The 15022-nt window shown below is 42.4% G+C and overlaps 1 protein-coding gene across 1 annotated transcript in view; it reads right to left on the bottom strand.

Moving 5' to 3' along the window:
• Positions 1–15022, bottom strand: part of SEC23B (SEC23 homolog B, COPII coat complex component) — a 41416-nt gene that overhangs the window by 16374 nt on the left and 10020 nt on the right. The window contains exons 8-13 of the mRNA XM_012474567.2: positions 14861–15019; positions 13776–13891; positions 10285–10408; positions 8633–8713; positions 5806–5895; positions 584–690 (exon numbers count right to left, since the gene is read on the bottom strand). Coding sequence (XP_012329990.1) covers positions 584–690; positions 5806–5895; positions 8633–8713; positions 10285–10408; positions 13776–13891; positions 14861–15019 — 677 coding nt within the window. The remainder of the gene's footprint in view (positions 1–583; positions 691–5805; positions 5896–8632; positions 8714–10284; positions 10409–13775; positions 13892–14860; positions 15020–15022) is intronic.

The following is a 15022-nucleotide window of genomic DNA, read 5'->3' on the forward strand; positions in this document are numbered from 1 at the left end:
TTATGTTTAGGAGCGATCAGAAAGCCAGACATCCATTCAGATAAAGAAACACAGACTGGGTGCTTTGGCTCATTCCTGAAATCCCAACATCTTGGGAGGCCAAGGTGGCAGGATTGCTTGAGCCTAAAAGTTTGAGACCAGCCTAAGCAACATTGTGAGATCCCCATCTCTCTACAAAAAGTAAAAAAATTAGCCAGTTTTGGTGGCAGGTGTCTGTAGTCCCAGCTACTTGGGAGGCTGAAGTGGGACGATCACTTGAGCATGCAAGGTTGAGGCTACAGTAAGCTGTGATTGTGCCACTGTACTCCAGTTTGGGCCACAGAGAAAAACTGTCTCCAAATGATAATAATAAATCATTTTTAATGAACTATATTTCCTACAGAAAGATGATTCCTCTAGGCAAATGTTCATAGACCCAACTGCATTAGCCAAAAATGCCTCCTTCTCTGATCAAATAAGCCAATGAGGTGTAGTGAGAACCATTCAATGGAATCAAAAAGACAAACTAATAAACGTTAAAGTATCTCTTCAAGGGAAAAATGTCAGTCAGTTACTCAACAGAAAGGAAACTGGGGCTGCTTACTTTCGGGCAATGGTGGTCACGCGGATGCGTCTCTGGGTGCTGGAGTGCTGATAATGCGTGACAAACTGGATGGCTCCTCTGCCTCCCTGGGGGATCGGGGCGTTGTGCTGCAGGGTGAGAAGCCATAACCTTGTCTGTTATAGGGACGACTCAAACACAGTCAGAGTCCAAAGTACTCTTCTAAAATGACTGACACAGCAATGACAGGAAGGTTCTTGACATATTTTGAAAGGCACACTTAGGATCTGCACATTTCACTGCATATAACCTTTTTCTCCAAAAAAAGACGAAGAACTACATTCAATACTGAACTTAAATTAATGATATACCTGCTGAAGTGTTTAGGCATGAAATACATGGATGACTGCAACTTGTTTTGAAATGCATCAAAACTAAAATGGATTGATGAATCACTAAATACAGAACACAAAAAACACAGGCATGCCTCATTTATTTACAGATTTTTTTAAAAATTGAAGATTTGTGGCAATTGTGCATCAAGCAAGTCTATCATCACCAGTTTTCCAACATCATGTGCTCATTTCATGTCTCTGTGTCACAGTTTGGCAATTCTCACAATATTTCAAACTTTTTCATTATTATTATATATCTGTTATGGTGATCTCTGATCACTGAGCTTTGATGTTACCATTTAATTGTTTTGGGGTGCTACAAAATGCACCCATATAAGATGGCAAACACTGATAAATGTCATGTATATTCTGATTGCTCCAGTGACCGACCTTTCCCTTATCTCTCTCCCTCTCCTTAGGCCTCCCTGTTTCCTGAGATATAACAATATTGAAATGAGGCCAATTAATAACCCTACAATGGCCTCTAAGTATTCAAGTGAAAGGAAGAGTCTCTCACTTTAAATCAAAAGCTAAAAATCATTCATCTTAGTAGGGAAGGCACATTGAAAGCCAAGATAGCTGAAAGCTAGGTCTCTTGCCCCAAAACTGCCAAGTTGTGAATGCAAAGAAATGTTCTTGAAGGAAATTAAAAATGACTCCAGTGAACATGTGAATGATAAGAAAGTGAAACAGCCTTATTGCTGATGTGGAGAACGTTTTACCACAACATTCCTTTGAGCCAGAGCCTAATCCAGAGCAAGGTCCTAACTCTCTTCAATTTATAAAGGTGGAGAGGGGTAAGGAAGCTGCGGGAGAAAAGCTGGAAGCTGGCAGAGGTTGGTTCCTGAGGTTTAGGGAAAGAAGCCATCTCCATAACATAATAGCACAAGGTGAAGCAGGATGTGCTGATATAGAAACTGCTGCAAGTTATTCACATTAGTTAAGATGATAGATGAAGGCGGCTACACTAAACAACAGATTTTCCATGTAAAGGAAACAGTCTTCTGTTGGAAGAAGATGCCATCTAGAATTTTCATAGCTAGAGAGAAGTCAATGCCTGGCTTTAAAGCTTCAAAGGGCAGGCTGACTGTCTTGTTAGAAGCGAATGCAACTGGTGACTTTATTTTGTTTTTCTAAGATAGTATCTTGCTGTCACCCAGGCTGGAGTACAGTGTCATGATCTCAGCTAGCTGCAACCTCTGCCTCCCAGGCTCAGGAGATTCTCCCACCTCAGCCTCCCAAGTAGTTGGGACTACAGGTACACACCACCACATCTGGCTAATTTTTGTATTTTTGGTAGAGATAAGGTCTCACCACATTGCCCAGGCTGGTCTTGAACCCCTGAGCTCAAGCAACTCACCCACCTTGGCCTCCCAAAGTGCTGAGATTACAGATGTGAGCCACTGCACCCAGCCAGCTGGTGACTTTAACTTGAAGCCAATGCTCATTTACCATTTGCAGTATCCTAGGACTCTTAAGAATTATACTCAATCTACCCTTTCTGTGCTCTACAAAAGAAACAACAAAGCCTGGATGACAGCACATCCATTTACAGCATGGCTTACTGAATACTTAAAGCCCACTGTTGAGACCTGCTGCTAGGGAAAAAAAAGACTCCTTCCAAAATATTACTGCTCACTGACAATGCACCTTGTCACTCAAGAGCTCTGACGGAGATGTAAAGGAGATAAATGTTATTTTCATGCCTAACACAACATTCATTCGGCATTCTAAGAATCAAGGACAAATTTTGACTTTCAAGTCTTATTATTTAAGAAATAAATTTCATAAGATGATAGCTGCCATACATAGTGATTCCTCAGATGAATCTGGGCAAAGAAAATGAAAAATGTGAAAAGGATTCTCCATTCTAGATGTCACTGAACCACTCATCATTCATGGGAAGACGTCAAAGTATTAACCTTCACAGGAGTTTTGAAATTTACTCCAATGTTCATGGATAATTTTGAGGGATTTGAGACTTCACGGGAGGAAGTCACTGAAGAAGTGTTGGAAGCAGCAAGATAACTAGAATTAGAAATGGATCCTCGGCTGCATATAGTGGCTCATGCCTGTAATCCCAGCACTTTGGGAGGCTGAGGCAGGTGGATCACCTGAGGTCAGGAGTTCAAGATCAGCCTGGCCAACATAGTAAAAGCCCGTCCCTACTAAAAATACAAAAATTAGTCGGGCGTGGTAGCAGTTGCCTTAATCCCAGCTACATGGGAGGCTGAGGCAGAAGACTTGCTTAACCCCGGGAGGCAGAGGTCGCAGTGAGCTGAGATCGAGCCACTGCACTCCAGCCTTAGCAACAAAGGGAGACTCCATATCAAAAAAAAAAAAGTGGATCCTGGCCGGTTTGTAATCCCAGCACTTTGGAAGGCTAAGGTGGGAGGACTGCTTGAGCCCTGGAGTTCAAGACCAGTCTGGGCAACAACGAGAGACCCCCATCTCTATGGAGCCTCACTCCGTCACCCAGGCTGGAGTGCAGTGGTGCGATCTCGGCTCACTGCAACCTCCAACTCCCAGGTTCAAGCAATTCTCCTGCCTCAGCCTCCTGAGTAGCTGAGATTACAGGCATGTGCCATGACACCTGGCTAATTTTTTTCTATTTTTAGTAGAGACAAGGTTTCACCATGTTGGTCAGGCTGGTCTTGACTTTCCGACCTTGTGATCTGCCTGCCTCAGCTTTCCAAAGTGCTGGGATTACAGGTGTGAGCCATTGCCCGCCTATTTTTTTTTTATTAAAGAGATAAAGAAGTGAATCCTGAACTGCTACAATTTCATAAAACTTTAATGGATTAGGAATTGCTTCTTATGGATGACCAAAGAAAGTGGTTTGTTGAGATGGAATCTACTCCTCATGAAGATGCTGTGACATTGTTGAAATGACAAGACGAGATTTACAGTATTACATAAACTTACCTAGTAAAGCAGTAGCAAGGCTTAAGAGAATTGATTCCACTTTTGAAAGAAGTTCTACTGTGGGTAAAAAGCTATCAAACAACACTGGATGCTATAGAGAAATCTTTCCTGAAAGGAAGAGTCAACCAATGCAGCAAACTTCATTGTTGCCTTATTTTAAGAAATTGCCAGGCTCGGTGCAGTGGCTCACAGCTGTAATCCCAACACTTTGGGAGGCTGAGGCAGGCGGATCACTTGAGGTCAGGAGTTCAAGACCAGGCTGGCCAATGTGGCAAAACCCTGTCTCTACTAAAAATACAAAAATTAGCTGGGCATGGTGGCAGGCGCCTGTAATCCTAGCTACTCAGGAGGCTGAGGTGTGAGAATGGCTTGAACCTGGCAGGTGGAGGTTGCAGTAAGCCAAGATCATGCCACTGCCACAGCCTGGGTGACAGAGTGAGACATCATCTTAATTTAAAAAGAAAGAAAAAGGAAAGAAACTGCCACAGCCACTCACCCTTCAGCAACCAACAGCCTGATCAATCAGCAGCCAACAACATCAGTTTAAGACCTTCCACCAGCAAAAGATTATGACTCACTGAAGGATCAGATGTCATTAACATTTTTTTTTTTTTTTTTTTGAGACGGAGTTTCACTCTTGTTACCCAGGCTGGAGTGCAATGGCGCGATCTCGGCTCACCGCAACCTCCGCCTCCTGGGTTCAGGCAATTCTCCTGCCTCAGCCTCCTGAGTAGCTGGGATAACAGGCACGCCCCACCATGCCCAGCTAATTTTTTGTATTTTTAGTAGAGACGGGGTTTCACCACGTTGACCAGGATGGTTTCGACCTCTTGACCTCGTGATCCACCCGTCTCGGCCTCCCAAAGTGCTGGGATTACAGGCGTGAGCCACCGCGCCCGGCCATCATTAACATTTTTTAGCAGTACAGTTGACCCTTGAGCAATACAGGTTTGAACTGTAAAGGTCCACTTATATGTGGATTTTCTTCTGCCTTTGCTACCCAAGATGGCAAGACCAAGCCCTCCTCTTCCTCCTCCTTCTCAGTCTACTGAACATTAAGACGAGAGTATGAAGACCTTGTGATGTCTTTATCTTCCTTATGATTATGATTTTCTTAATAACATTCTCTTTTCTCTAGCTTACTTTATTGTAATATAGGATATAATATGTATTACTTACAAAATATGTGTTAATCAACTGTTTGTTATCGGTCAGGTTTCCAGTCAACAGTGGGCTATTAGTAGTTAAGTTTTGGGGAAGTTAGCTATATGTGGAGTTTTAACTGTGCAGTGTTGGCACCCCAACACTACTCAAGGGTCAACTGTATTTTTTTAATTAAAGAATGCATAATGTTTTCAAAGACATAATGCTATTTAACACTTAACACGTGATAGTCCAAACATAACTTTTATATGCAATAGGAAACCAAAATATTCATGTGACTTGCTTTATCGTAATATTCACTTTACTGTGGTAGTCTGGAACTGAACCTACAATATTTCCAATGTATGCCTGTACAGTAAAATGGTAATTACAGAATCAAGGTGATGGGTTCACCTAGGTAGTCCGTGTTCACTTAGGTAGTCCGTGTTCACTGTACAATTCTTTCAATTTTTCTGTATGTTTGGAATTTTTCATAATAAAATATTAGGAAAAGAACTGATACACTCAAAAATTAACCCACATTATGATGGCTGGTAAAATCCATTACCCTTCTAACAACCTTATCAATTCAACAATAAAGGGGTAACAGCAATTTGCTGCCTGACTCCGACTAAACCCTGAAGGAATAAACAGGAAAAGGTCATGCCAGACTATCATCAGGCCTAATATCATACCCAAGGAATATCGGTTTGTGAATAAAGTAACCAGAGACCTCTAGTTAGAAATAAATCAGAAAACAGGACACTAAGACATGAAGACACATGAAGAAATCCAACTCACCTGATTGACAACTTCAAAATAGATGCCAAGTGTAGATGTAGGATCTAGGCCACAGATTTTCCACTGACTCGTGCCACCAACACCAAGCTCCTAGGGGTGGGAAGAGGAATTTAATAAACAAAACCAGAAAAGAATCAAGTCAGACTGCAATCCCAGCACTTTGGGAGGCCAAGACAGATGAATCACCTGAGGTCAAGAGTTTGAGATCAGCCTGACCAACATGATGAAACCCCGTCTCTACTAAAAACACAAAAATTAGCCAGGCGTGGTGGTGTGCACCTGTAATCCCAGCTACTCAGGAGGAGCCTGAGGCAGGAGAATCGCCTGTACTCGAGAGACAAAGGTTGCGGTGAGCCAAGATCAAGCCACTGCACTCCAGCCTGGACAACTGAGTGAGACTCTATCTCAAAAAAAAAAAAAAAGAAAGAAAGAAAGAAAGACTCTTGAAGTGAAATCACACAGCAGCACAGCAGCTCTAAGGTGGACAGCAGGGTAGGTGCACTCTGTTCTGTCAGTACTTCCTAAGCTAGATAATGATATAGATGGATTCATAGGAATTCACCTTCCTTGTAGTGTGGCCTTTTCTAAAGGAAGCAGGTGTTTATTATCTGCTGGAAGGTGAAGGGCTATGCTCATGAAAAAGGCAAAGAAGTCAAAGGAGCTTTCATGCCTCCCCTTCTTGCCTTGCTAACCCCATTCTAGGCACCAAACCCATGACGGTTGCTCCAGAGCTCCAAAATAACATTTTCTCAGTGATACACAAATTCCTTACTTAAACGTTTACTCTTTAGATGCCTCTATTGGAGGAACCATAAAGACAATTAGGAAATGACCATTTTATAATCCTCAAAGAAATAAACTGATTTGAGTGAAGATCAATGGATGTTAAAAACCGTTAGGCTGTTGGCAAACAAGATTTTCATATTATGCTATGATCTCATTCAAAAGACTGCCTGCTAATGGCAAAGGGGGAAAGTGTTCCCTTACGGTAGAAAGGCAGTGGGGCAGTCACCACCATTACCACGTGATCTAACTCAGCGTGTCTAACATGGGACAGCAGACATAGTGCCTCTGGATATGACACAGGATGAAGTACACATCGCCCAGGAAGAATGCTTGGCAAAAAGGCTTTGGCTGAATCTAAACACAACTTTAACCCTAACTCTCACTTTACAAAGGCTGTATCAAATGCAATGCCGGTTGGGGGAAAAACAGCTACAAAGGGCATTTGAGGGGAAATTAGGGAAAAAATATCAACTAGATATTAGGAAATTATTATTTTCTTAAGTTTGATAATGACATCGTGGTAGGAGAACATCCTCATTTTTAGAAGATGCACATTGAAGCACTCAAGGACTGTCATGATATCTGCAAATTATTTGCAAAGGTCGGCAAAAAATCAAATCTGGCAAATAAATGATAATCAGATAAAGTAAATGTGGCAAACAAGACAAAAGAACAATCATGGTGAAATGTTAACTATTAGTGACTAAATGGTGGGTATACAGGAATTCATCATACTCCTCTTTAAACTTCTCAGTATGTCTAAAAATTGTGTTTTCCTATTCTTTGCATCCTCATTCCCCAACCAAAACTTTCATGGTTGAATTCTACTGGACAAACTAATTAGTTTGTACTAATTCATAAAAATATCTTCTTAAACTACTTCAGGAAGCCTTCAGTAGGCAGATTTTAAGTCCATGGAAAATATTTTATAACAAGGAAGTCTTCCATAGCCCTGCCAGGAAACAGGGGTACAGGCCCCTTAGTACTCTGGGGGTAATGAATGAATGATTCATTAGATGGGCTTTAGAGCAGCAATTTGCCTCACTCAGAAGGAATATGCTCTCAAATCGCCTTGCCTCTGCCAAGCTCAACTAAAGTTTAATCTATGTGGTTACTCAGGAATGTTTGCTGCTGACAACATGAAAGATGACCCACACTTCCAGTGTGTCAAGCACTAACTGCTTCACCTGAACCAACTCATTTCAACCTCCTAACAATGCTGCAGAGTAGGTACTGTTATTATCCCTATTTGCCAGATAAAGATACTAAAGCACAGAGCAAGTAAGTCCTTTGCTCAGACTAGCTGTGGGGTGTAAACCTGCACCTTGGATACACATTTGGCTCTAGGGTCTACCCTCCCACTGATGACGACAATGAGGGAAGGACACGACTGTGTATTCCCAGCCCAGGACCACCCTACAGAGGCCTTGCCAAACCAAATGGTTTGCCTCCTAACAAGTAAAGTATAATCAGAGGAAGTGGACAATAAGCAAAGCCGCTCGTTGCAAATGATAACTAAACTATTTATGTACACTCAAAATCTATTACTAGAGAAAACAGCTGTTTGCACACACTGTAGTGTCACCCACTTCCACACCAACTCACGGTTGTCTCTGTTGTAAAAGGCTTGTTATTAACTGACTGAGACAAAGGTATCACCTCTAAGGGCAATAAGCAATAGGCTTACTCCAGAAGGACTGTGCTGAATGTTTGCCTTGTGCTGAACAGCATGCTGTGACTTTGGCACAGCAACCATGGGCCATGCAGTCAGGGACACTTGGACTCTAGCTCTTTTATGTCAGTTCTGACCCTGAGCAAGATACTTAACCTTTCTGAGCCTCGGTTTCCTTCTCTCAAACCCTTGAGACAAACAGATGGAGTAACATCACCTCTCTGAGTATAGCCATCAATGAGGATTATCCCTTCTCCTGTCACCGCAGACACATCTGACAGGTGACATATGCGAGATCATCACTCTCTGACACTTCTGATAGGTTAAATCCAGGGCAGGAGGTGAGGGTGATGGAGTTGTTTTCCTTACATTTTCTGACACACACGGTCCCTTCACATTCAGAGATACGCATGGGCCGATGGCTCCTGCAATCTTCAGTTCCCGAGAGGTCTAAAACAAATATGTGACAGTGTAAAGTTAAAAATCACTTCAATCCACCCTGCTCTCATCATGGCCACAATGAAAGCTTAGAGGAAAAATATAACACTACTATTCTGCCAAGAGAAAACCCCACATGGATCACAACTGCTCTCCTACAACTTTTCCACAGCCACTGTGATTAGAACTTTAATAAAATCTGCCCTTAGAAACACATGGAATATGAGCATTTTCAACTCTCACAACACACTTTTTAAACAGTGAAATAACTGTACATGTAGATAACAATTCTAACAATACTACAATTCTTTTCCAATCCCATGTATGAATATATTCACATTCACATATATTCATAATTATTTGCATATTCCTAATCAGAGAACATACTGTTTTATGTTGCTTTAAAAATAATTAATTCATGAACTCCAATATAATGACAAGGCCAACATACTTAGATTTTTAAAATGTGAATTCATTTCAAAAGTCCATTCTTCATCTTTTAAAAGAAACCTTAAACATTTCAGATTATGGTTTCAAGTTTAACCTAGATGATTTAATAATTATCTCCAATTCTCCAAGCAATAATTCCAATCATATCTTCTAATGACACGCCCCCACAGTGCCCCTGCCAACCAGGGTCTCTCTCTGTTGCCCAGGCTGAGTGCAGTGGCAGGATCATAGCTCACTGAAGCCTCAAACTCCTGGGCACATGTGATTTTCCCACCTCAGCCTCCTGAGTAGCTGGAACCACAGGTGTGTACCACCACATGTGGTTAAATTTTTTTTTTTAATCATTCATAGAGACAGGGTCTTGCTATGTTGCCCAGGCTAGTCTGTAATTCCAGAGCTCATACAATTACCCCACCTTGGCCTCTCAAAGTGCTGGGATTATAGGCGTGCACCACCATGCCTAGCCTAACACCCTCTTTTAATGTTTTCTCAATGACTTAAAATCAGCTGTATCAGGGCCATGAGTCCCTACATGGAAAAAAAAAAAACTACCTCACAATGCTATTTTAGATCACTCTGGCTATTCTTCAGGAAGGCATTAAACATAACCATGGCTCTGTGCAAGGCGGTGAGCCATGCTGATGGCTGGGTGGGCACAGACCACTGTGTGGCTGCCCCGACCTCAGGCCACGGTGCTGCTCGCAACACCCACCCTACTTCCTCTTCTACCTTCTACTGCCCTGAAGCAGGGTGGCACAGAGCCTGCAGGGGAACCAGGCAACTCTTTATTTAGAACATAAATAAATACATAGGTCATCCTCAAGAAGCAAAGGGACAAAGTGAATAACATGCTTTGTAATAGTCATTTGGTTGGGATCTTTTTAATTGTCTTTTATATCCCCGTGTACAGCAGTTGGAAGTTGCCACAAGCCTGGATATTGATTGAAAAACTAAGAACACTATAATTCCATTAAAGTTTTAACAGTATGGCCAGCCATAGTGGCTCATGCCTGTAATCCCAGCACTTCAGGATGATAAGGCAGGAAAACTGCTTGAGGCTAGGAGTTCTAGACCAGCCTGGGCAATACAGTGAGTCTACACAAAAAATGAAAAATAAAAAAAGTCTACTGTACCTTTACATCCAAAGTAGCACCAAATGCCATTCGGAAATCTCCATTAAAATCTTTAGTAAAAATTCTTTGGAATGTCTGCTTGAAGAGAGAAGTGTTGAAAGAATCTCCCATTACCATGTAGCCTCTAGGTAAGAAGAAAGAAAAAAACCTAGTGAATATTAGGAAGACTGAAACCCATTCAGATGCTCCCTCAGTATTTACAAAAATAATTTAAAGAAAAAAGAAACCAGGTCCCCAAAGGTCCTACTGATTAATTTAAATATAAAAAACAGGCTGGGCACAGTGGCTCACACCTGTAATCCTAGCACTTTGGGAGGCTGAGGCAGGCAGATCACTTGAGGTCAAGCGTTCAAGACCAGCCTACCCAACATCATGAAACCCCTTCTCTACTAAAAATACACAAATTAGTAGCTGTAATCCCAGCTACTCAGGAGGTTGAGGCAGGAGAATCACTTACACCCGGGAGGCGGAGGTAGCAGTGAGCCAAGATGGCACCACTGCACTCTAGCCTGGGTGACAGAGCGAGACTGCTTCTCAAAAATAAAAATAAAATAAAATAAAATAAATTTAGAAAATGAAAAACAGGTGGCCGGGCGCGGTGGCTCAAGCCTGTAATCCCAGCACTTTGGGAGGCCGAGGCGGGTGGATCACGAGGTCAAGAGATCGAGACCATCCTGGTCAACATGGTGAAACCCCGTCTCTACTAATACAAAAAATTAGCTGGGCACGGTGGCGCGTGTCTGTAATCCCAGCTACTCAGGAGGCTGAGGCAGGAGAATTGCCTGAACCCAGGAGGCGGAGGTTGCGGTGAGCCGAGATCGCGCCATTGCACTCCAGCCTGGGTATCAAGAGCGAAACTCCGTCTCAAAAAAAAAAAAAAAAAAAAAAAAAAGAAAAACAGCAAGTTCAATTCATACTTAGAAAAGAAACTACTTCTAAAGCATTAAACAGAAGCCATAAGAACAACCCTAATTCCTCTTACATTTCTTTGGTATGGGAAAATACCCAGGCCTGTGGGAAATCCTTTTCAGGTTAATTTACTGCCTCAAAACACTGAATTCTTAACTTTACAAGCATTCTTTTTCCAACTCATGAGTATTAATATTAATTCCTTATTGAAGTAAAAGGTCATCATTTCATGTATTTGGACAGAGAAGCATAGCTTGATGCAAGTTATGCATCCAACCATCATTCATAAAACAAGACCTCAGAATTTGGAAGAACACAAGAAAGATCACCTGGTCCAGCCATCTCAGAGTGTCTGAACCACCCAGTGAGGAGTCAGCTATTTGGCACCAAATACCTACCCCTTCCTTTGTTTCCTGGAACAAAGATGACATTTCCCAGCCTGCCTTGCCTGTGGCCATGTGCCTCTGTTGGCATGTGCATTCTGCCTGTTGCTCTGTCCCTTATATACGGACTGTGTTCCTCCAGGAAGAGCAATCCTTCTCTGACCTTTCCTCCTTCCCACTGCTATAAATGGTTAGAGCTCCAGCAACTATCTCCAGCCACAGATGGCATATGAATGGTAGTTCAGCAGCTTAGTAGGAGCCTCAGCCCCTAATGACCATGAAATCAACATACTAGCCCCAGGCTGCCTACCTCCAGAGAAATAAGCTTATTTTGGGTTTTCTGTGACATTCACACAAATCTAATCCTAACTCTCAACCACCCCTCTATAAAATACCTGCCAAGTTACATCCAGACTAGGCTTGAAGTCTTCCAGAATCAGGAGCTTCCTTCCTGAGAAGCTGTCTACTCTGTGTTTGAACAGCTCTGTTAATAGAGGCCCTTCTTATATTGAGTGAAATTTCATTTGCCAGCAGCTTCCACCCACTGGTTTGGTTCTAGTTCCACTCTTTGGTCACATACAGAACAAATCAGATTCCTTCATAGGAAAGTCCCTCAACTGTTGAATAGAGTTCTCACATCCCCATTTGTATTCAGCTTAATCTTTTCCAGCTCCTTCAATCACTCCTCACATGAATAGTTTCCAGGACTCTCCACAACTGCTCTTCTTTGAACTTCTCCAGTTCATCTCCTATTGCCCCTTGAAATTGCAATGCTCAGAACAGAAAACAACATAATTTGGATAAGGTGTGACTAGCACCAAGGAAACCAAGAATAAGGTCTTTTCTGAAGATAATCGTCTATAGTGCAGCCTAGGATCACCTTGCTTCTGCTGGAAGTCATCCCACATTGTTGGCTCACCTTGAGCTATACTAACACATGTGTGCAACAGATGGTAACTCTTCACAGAACAAAGTCACACAAACTCTAGCACACAATCTAAGGGATGTTCACAAATATACTAAAGCTTTTCTATGGACACTCTGAGTCAGAACTCCTGGAAGGCCCCAGTAGAAGTCCATATTATTAAATGTGGATTACTGAGATAGTTGTATCAGTATCATTTAGGACCCTAATTCTATCACCTAACTAATCTGTTGCTCTCTAGGACAGCTCCAAGCGATTCTGGTTCCACCTTCTATTCCCTTTACTCACTGGGGACCAGCAGCATCACCTGGGAGCTTGTTAGAAATGCAGAATCTCAGGCCCATTACACAGTTCTATGATGCTTCTCACACTTCTGTACATGCAAATCACCTGGGATATTATTCAAATGCAGGTTCTGATTCAGGTCTGGAGTGAGCCTCAAGGTGGTGCATGGTTCTCAAACTTAGCTCTATGCTAGAATCATGGGAGAAACTTCTAAAATGCTGATGCCTAGGCTATACCTCAAGTTAATTATAATTAGATCAGAATCTCTGAGGACAAGACCCAAAGAAAGTGCAGTTTTTAAAGTTCTCCTGGTGACTCCAATATGTAGCCAGCTTCAGACCAGTGCTTATCAGTGGTTTCTACACTTTCATGTGCCCCAGAATCTCCAAGAGAGCTGTATTCCCAGAGTTTCCAATTCAGGAGGTCTGGGTAAGGCCCAGGAATACACAGTTCCCAGGAGCCCCTAAGGCTGCTGGTCTAGACACCACCACATGTTGAGAACCACTGCTCCACACTCTGGCCTGTGAATACAATACTGACTTAGGATCTGAGTCAGTACAACCTCTAGCCTGAGTAAACTTGGAGTTAGCCACAAAGTATGGCCACTTAGCCAGGTCAAGTTTCTCCTAGTTGCTTCAGCATTCAGACCCTGTTTTCCCCACTTCTCAAAAGGAAGTGCCCTGATGAAGGCCAAATAGTCCATACTTGCTTGCTTTCCTGGCCTGGTCTCTGTAAAAGTATAACAACTCTAAGAAAGAAACGAAGTTACTCTGAAACAACTTGTTTGTAGTGAACTCTTCAGCCCTCTTACGAATCATGGCTTCCTTCTCCAAGGAACCCACAGGCCTTCCCCAGTCACTGAAACCACAGCCCAGAGCTATCTGAAAGCTTTTCTAAGTTGGCCTTGCCCATTTCTATGGCTCCATCACTCATTTTTCTTTCCTTAAAATAACACTCTCACTCTGCCCAGGTTTTTGCTGTCAACATACCCAGTAAGATTTGCACAACACTTCATCTCCAAAAGTCCAGTTTGATCAAGGGCACAAGCATAAATATCAATGCAGTGACCATTTGCAGCTGTTCGACTAGCAAGCATCTCATAGTGCTGTGAAGAGAGGAAAGTCATCTTTAGGAAACAGTGACATTATTCTCAAGGTATGCCTGAATATATCAAAGGAGGTAATCAAATATAAAAATATGCAAATCATTTTCTTTTCTTTTAGAGATAGAGTCTCTCTCTGTTGCCCAGGCTAGAGTGCAATGGCGCCATCTCTGCCTCTAGGGTTCAAGTAATCCTCCTGCCTTAGTCTCCCAAGTAAATGGGATTGTAAGTGTGTACCACTATGCCCAGCTAATTTTTGTATTTGTATTTTTATTTTTATTTATTTATTTTTTGAGATAGAGTCTCACTCCATCACCCAGGCTAGAGTGCAGTGGCACAGTCTCGGCTTACTGCAACCTCTGCCTCCCAGGTTCAAGGGATACTTGTGCTTCAGCCTCCCGAGTAGCTGAAATTACAGGCACATGCCACCACGCCCAGCTAATTTTTTTATTTTTAGTGCAGACAGGTGTTTTGCCATGTTGGCAATACTGGTCTTGAACTCTTGAACTCAAGTGATCCACCCGCTTTAGCCTCCCAAAGTGCTGGCATTACAGGCGTGAGCCACCATGCCTGGTCTAATTTTTGTGTTTTTAGTGAAGATGGGGTTTCTCCATGTTGGCTAGGCTGGTCTTGAATTCCTGACCTCAAGTGATCCAACCGCCTTAGCCTCCCAAAGTGTTGGGATTAGAGGTATGAGCCATTGGGCCCAGCCTGGAAATCATTATCAAAAATATCTGAATAAATAAAAATATAGTTTTCAATCTCAAAACACTTTGAGTACTTTTAAGGCGACCCACTCTAATTAAGGTCTCAAAGTAGGAGCAATAATTTAACAGCAGCTAAGATCAGAAAAATTGTCTCTGAAAGAGTATCTTGCTGATCATGACACATGACCCTGGCAAAGTAGCTGTCACTCCAGAGCAGCCCTGGCAATGGGCTTTCAGAATTACAGCCCATACCCAGAGTACCTACCTTGGTTGCCTTTTTCATGAAACGTGCATTATCTTTTTCGATATCATGCCAAGAACGAATAGGAATCTTTAATTCATCTCCAACCACCATGCCAGGTCCTTGAGTAGGGGGACCTCCAGTAAACAGCATGATCCTGGCTCCTGTGTTTGGAAAAGTGCCCTA

This window comes from Aotus nancymaae, unplaced genomic scaffold, assembly GCF_030222135.1.
Source record: "Aotus nancymaae isolate 86718 unplaced genomic scaffold, 86718_ANA_hifiasm-v0.15.2.pri h1tg000001l, whole genome shotgun sequence".
Lineage (NCBI taxonomy): Eukaryota > Metazoa > Chordata > Mammalia > Primates > Aotidae > Aotus > Aotus nancymaae.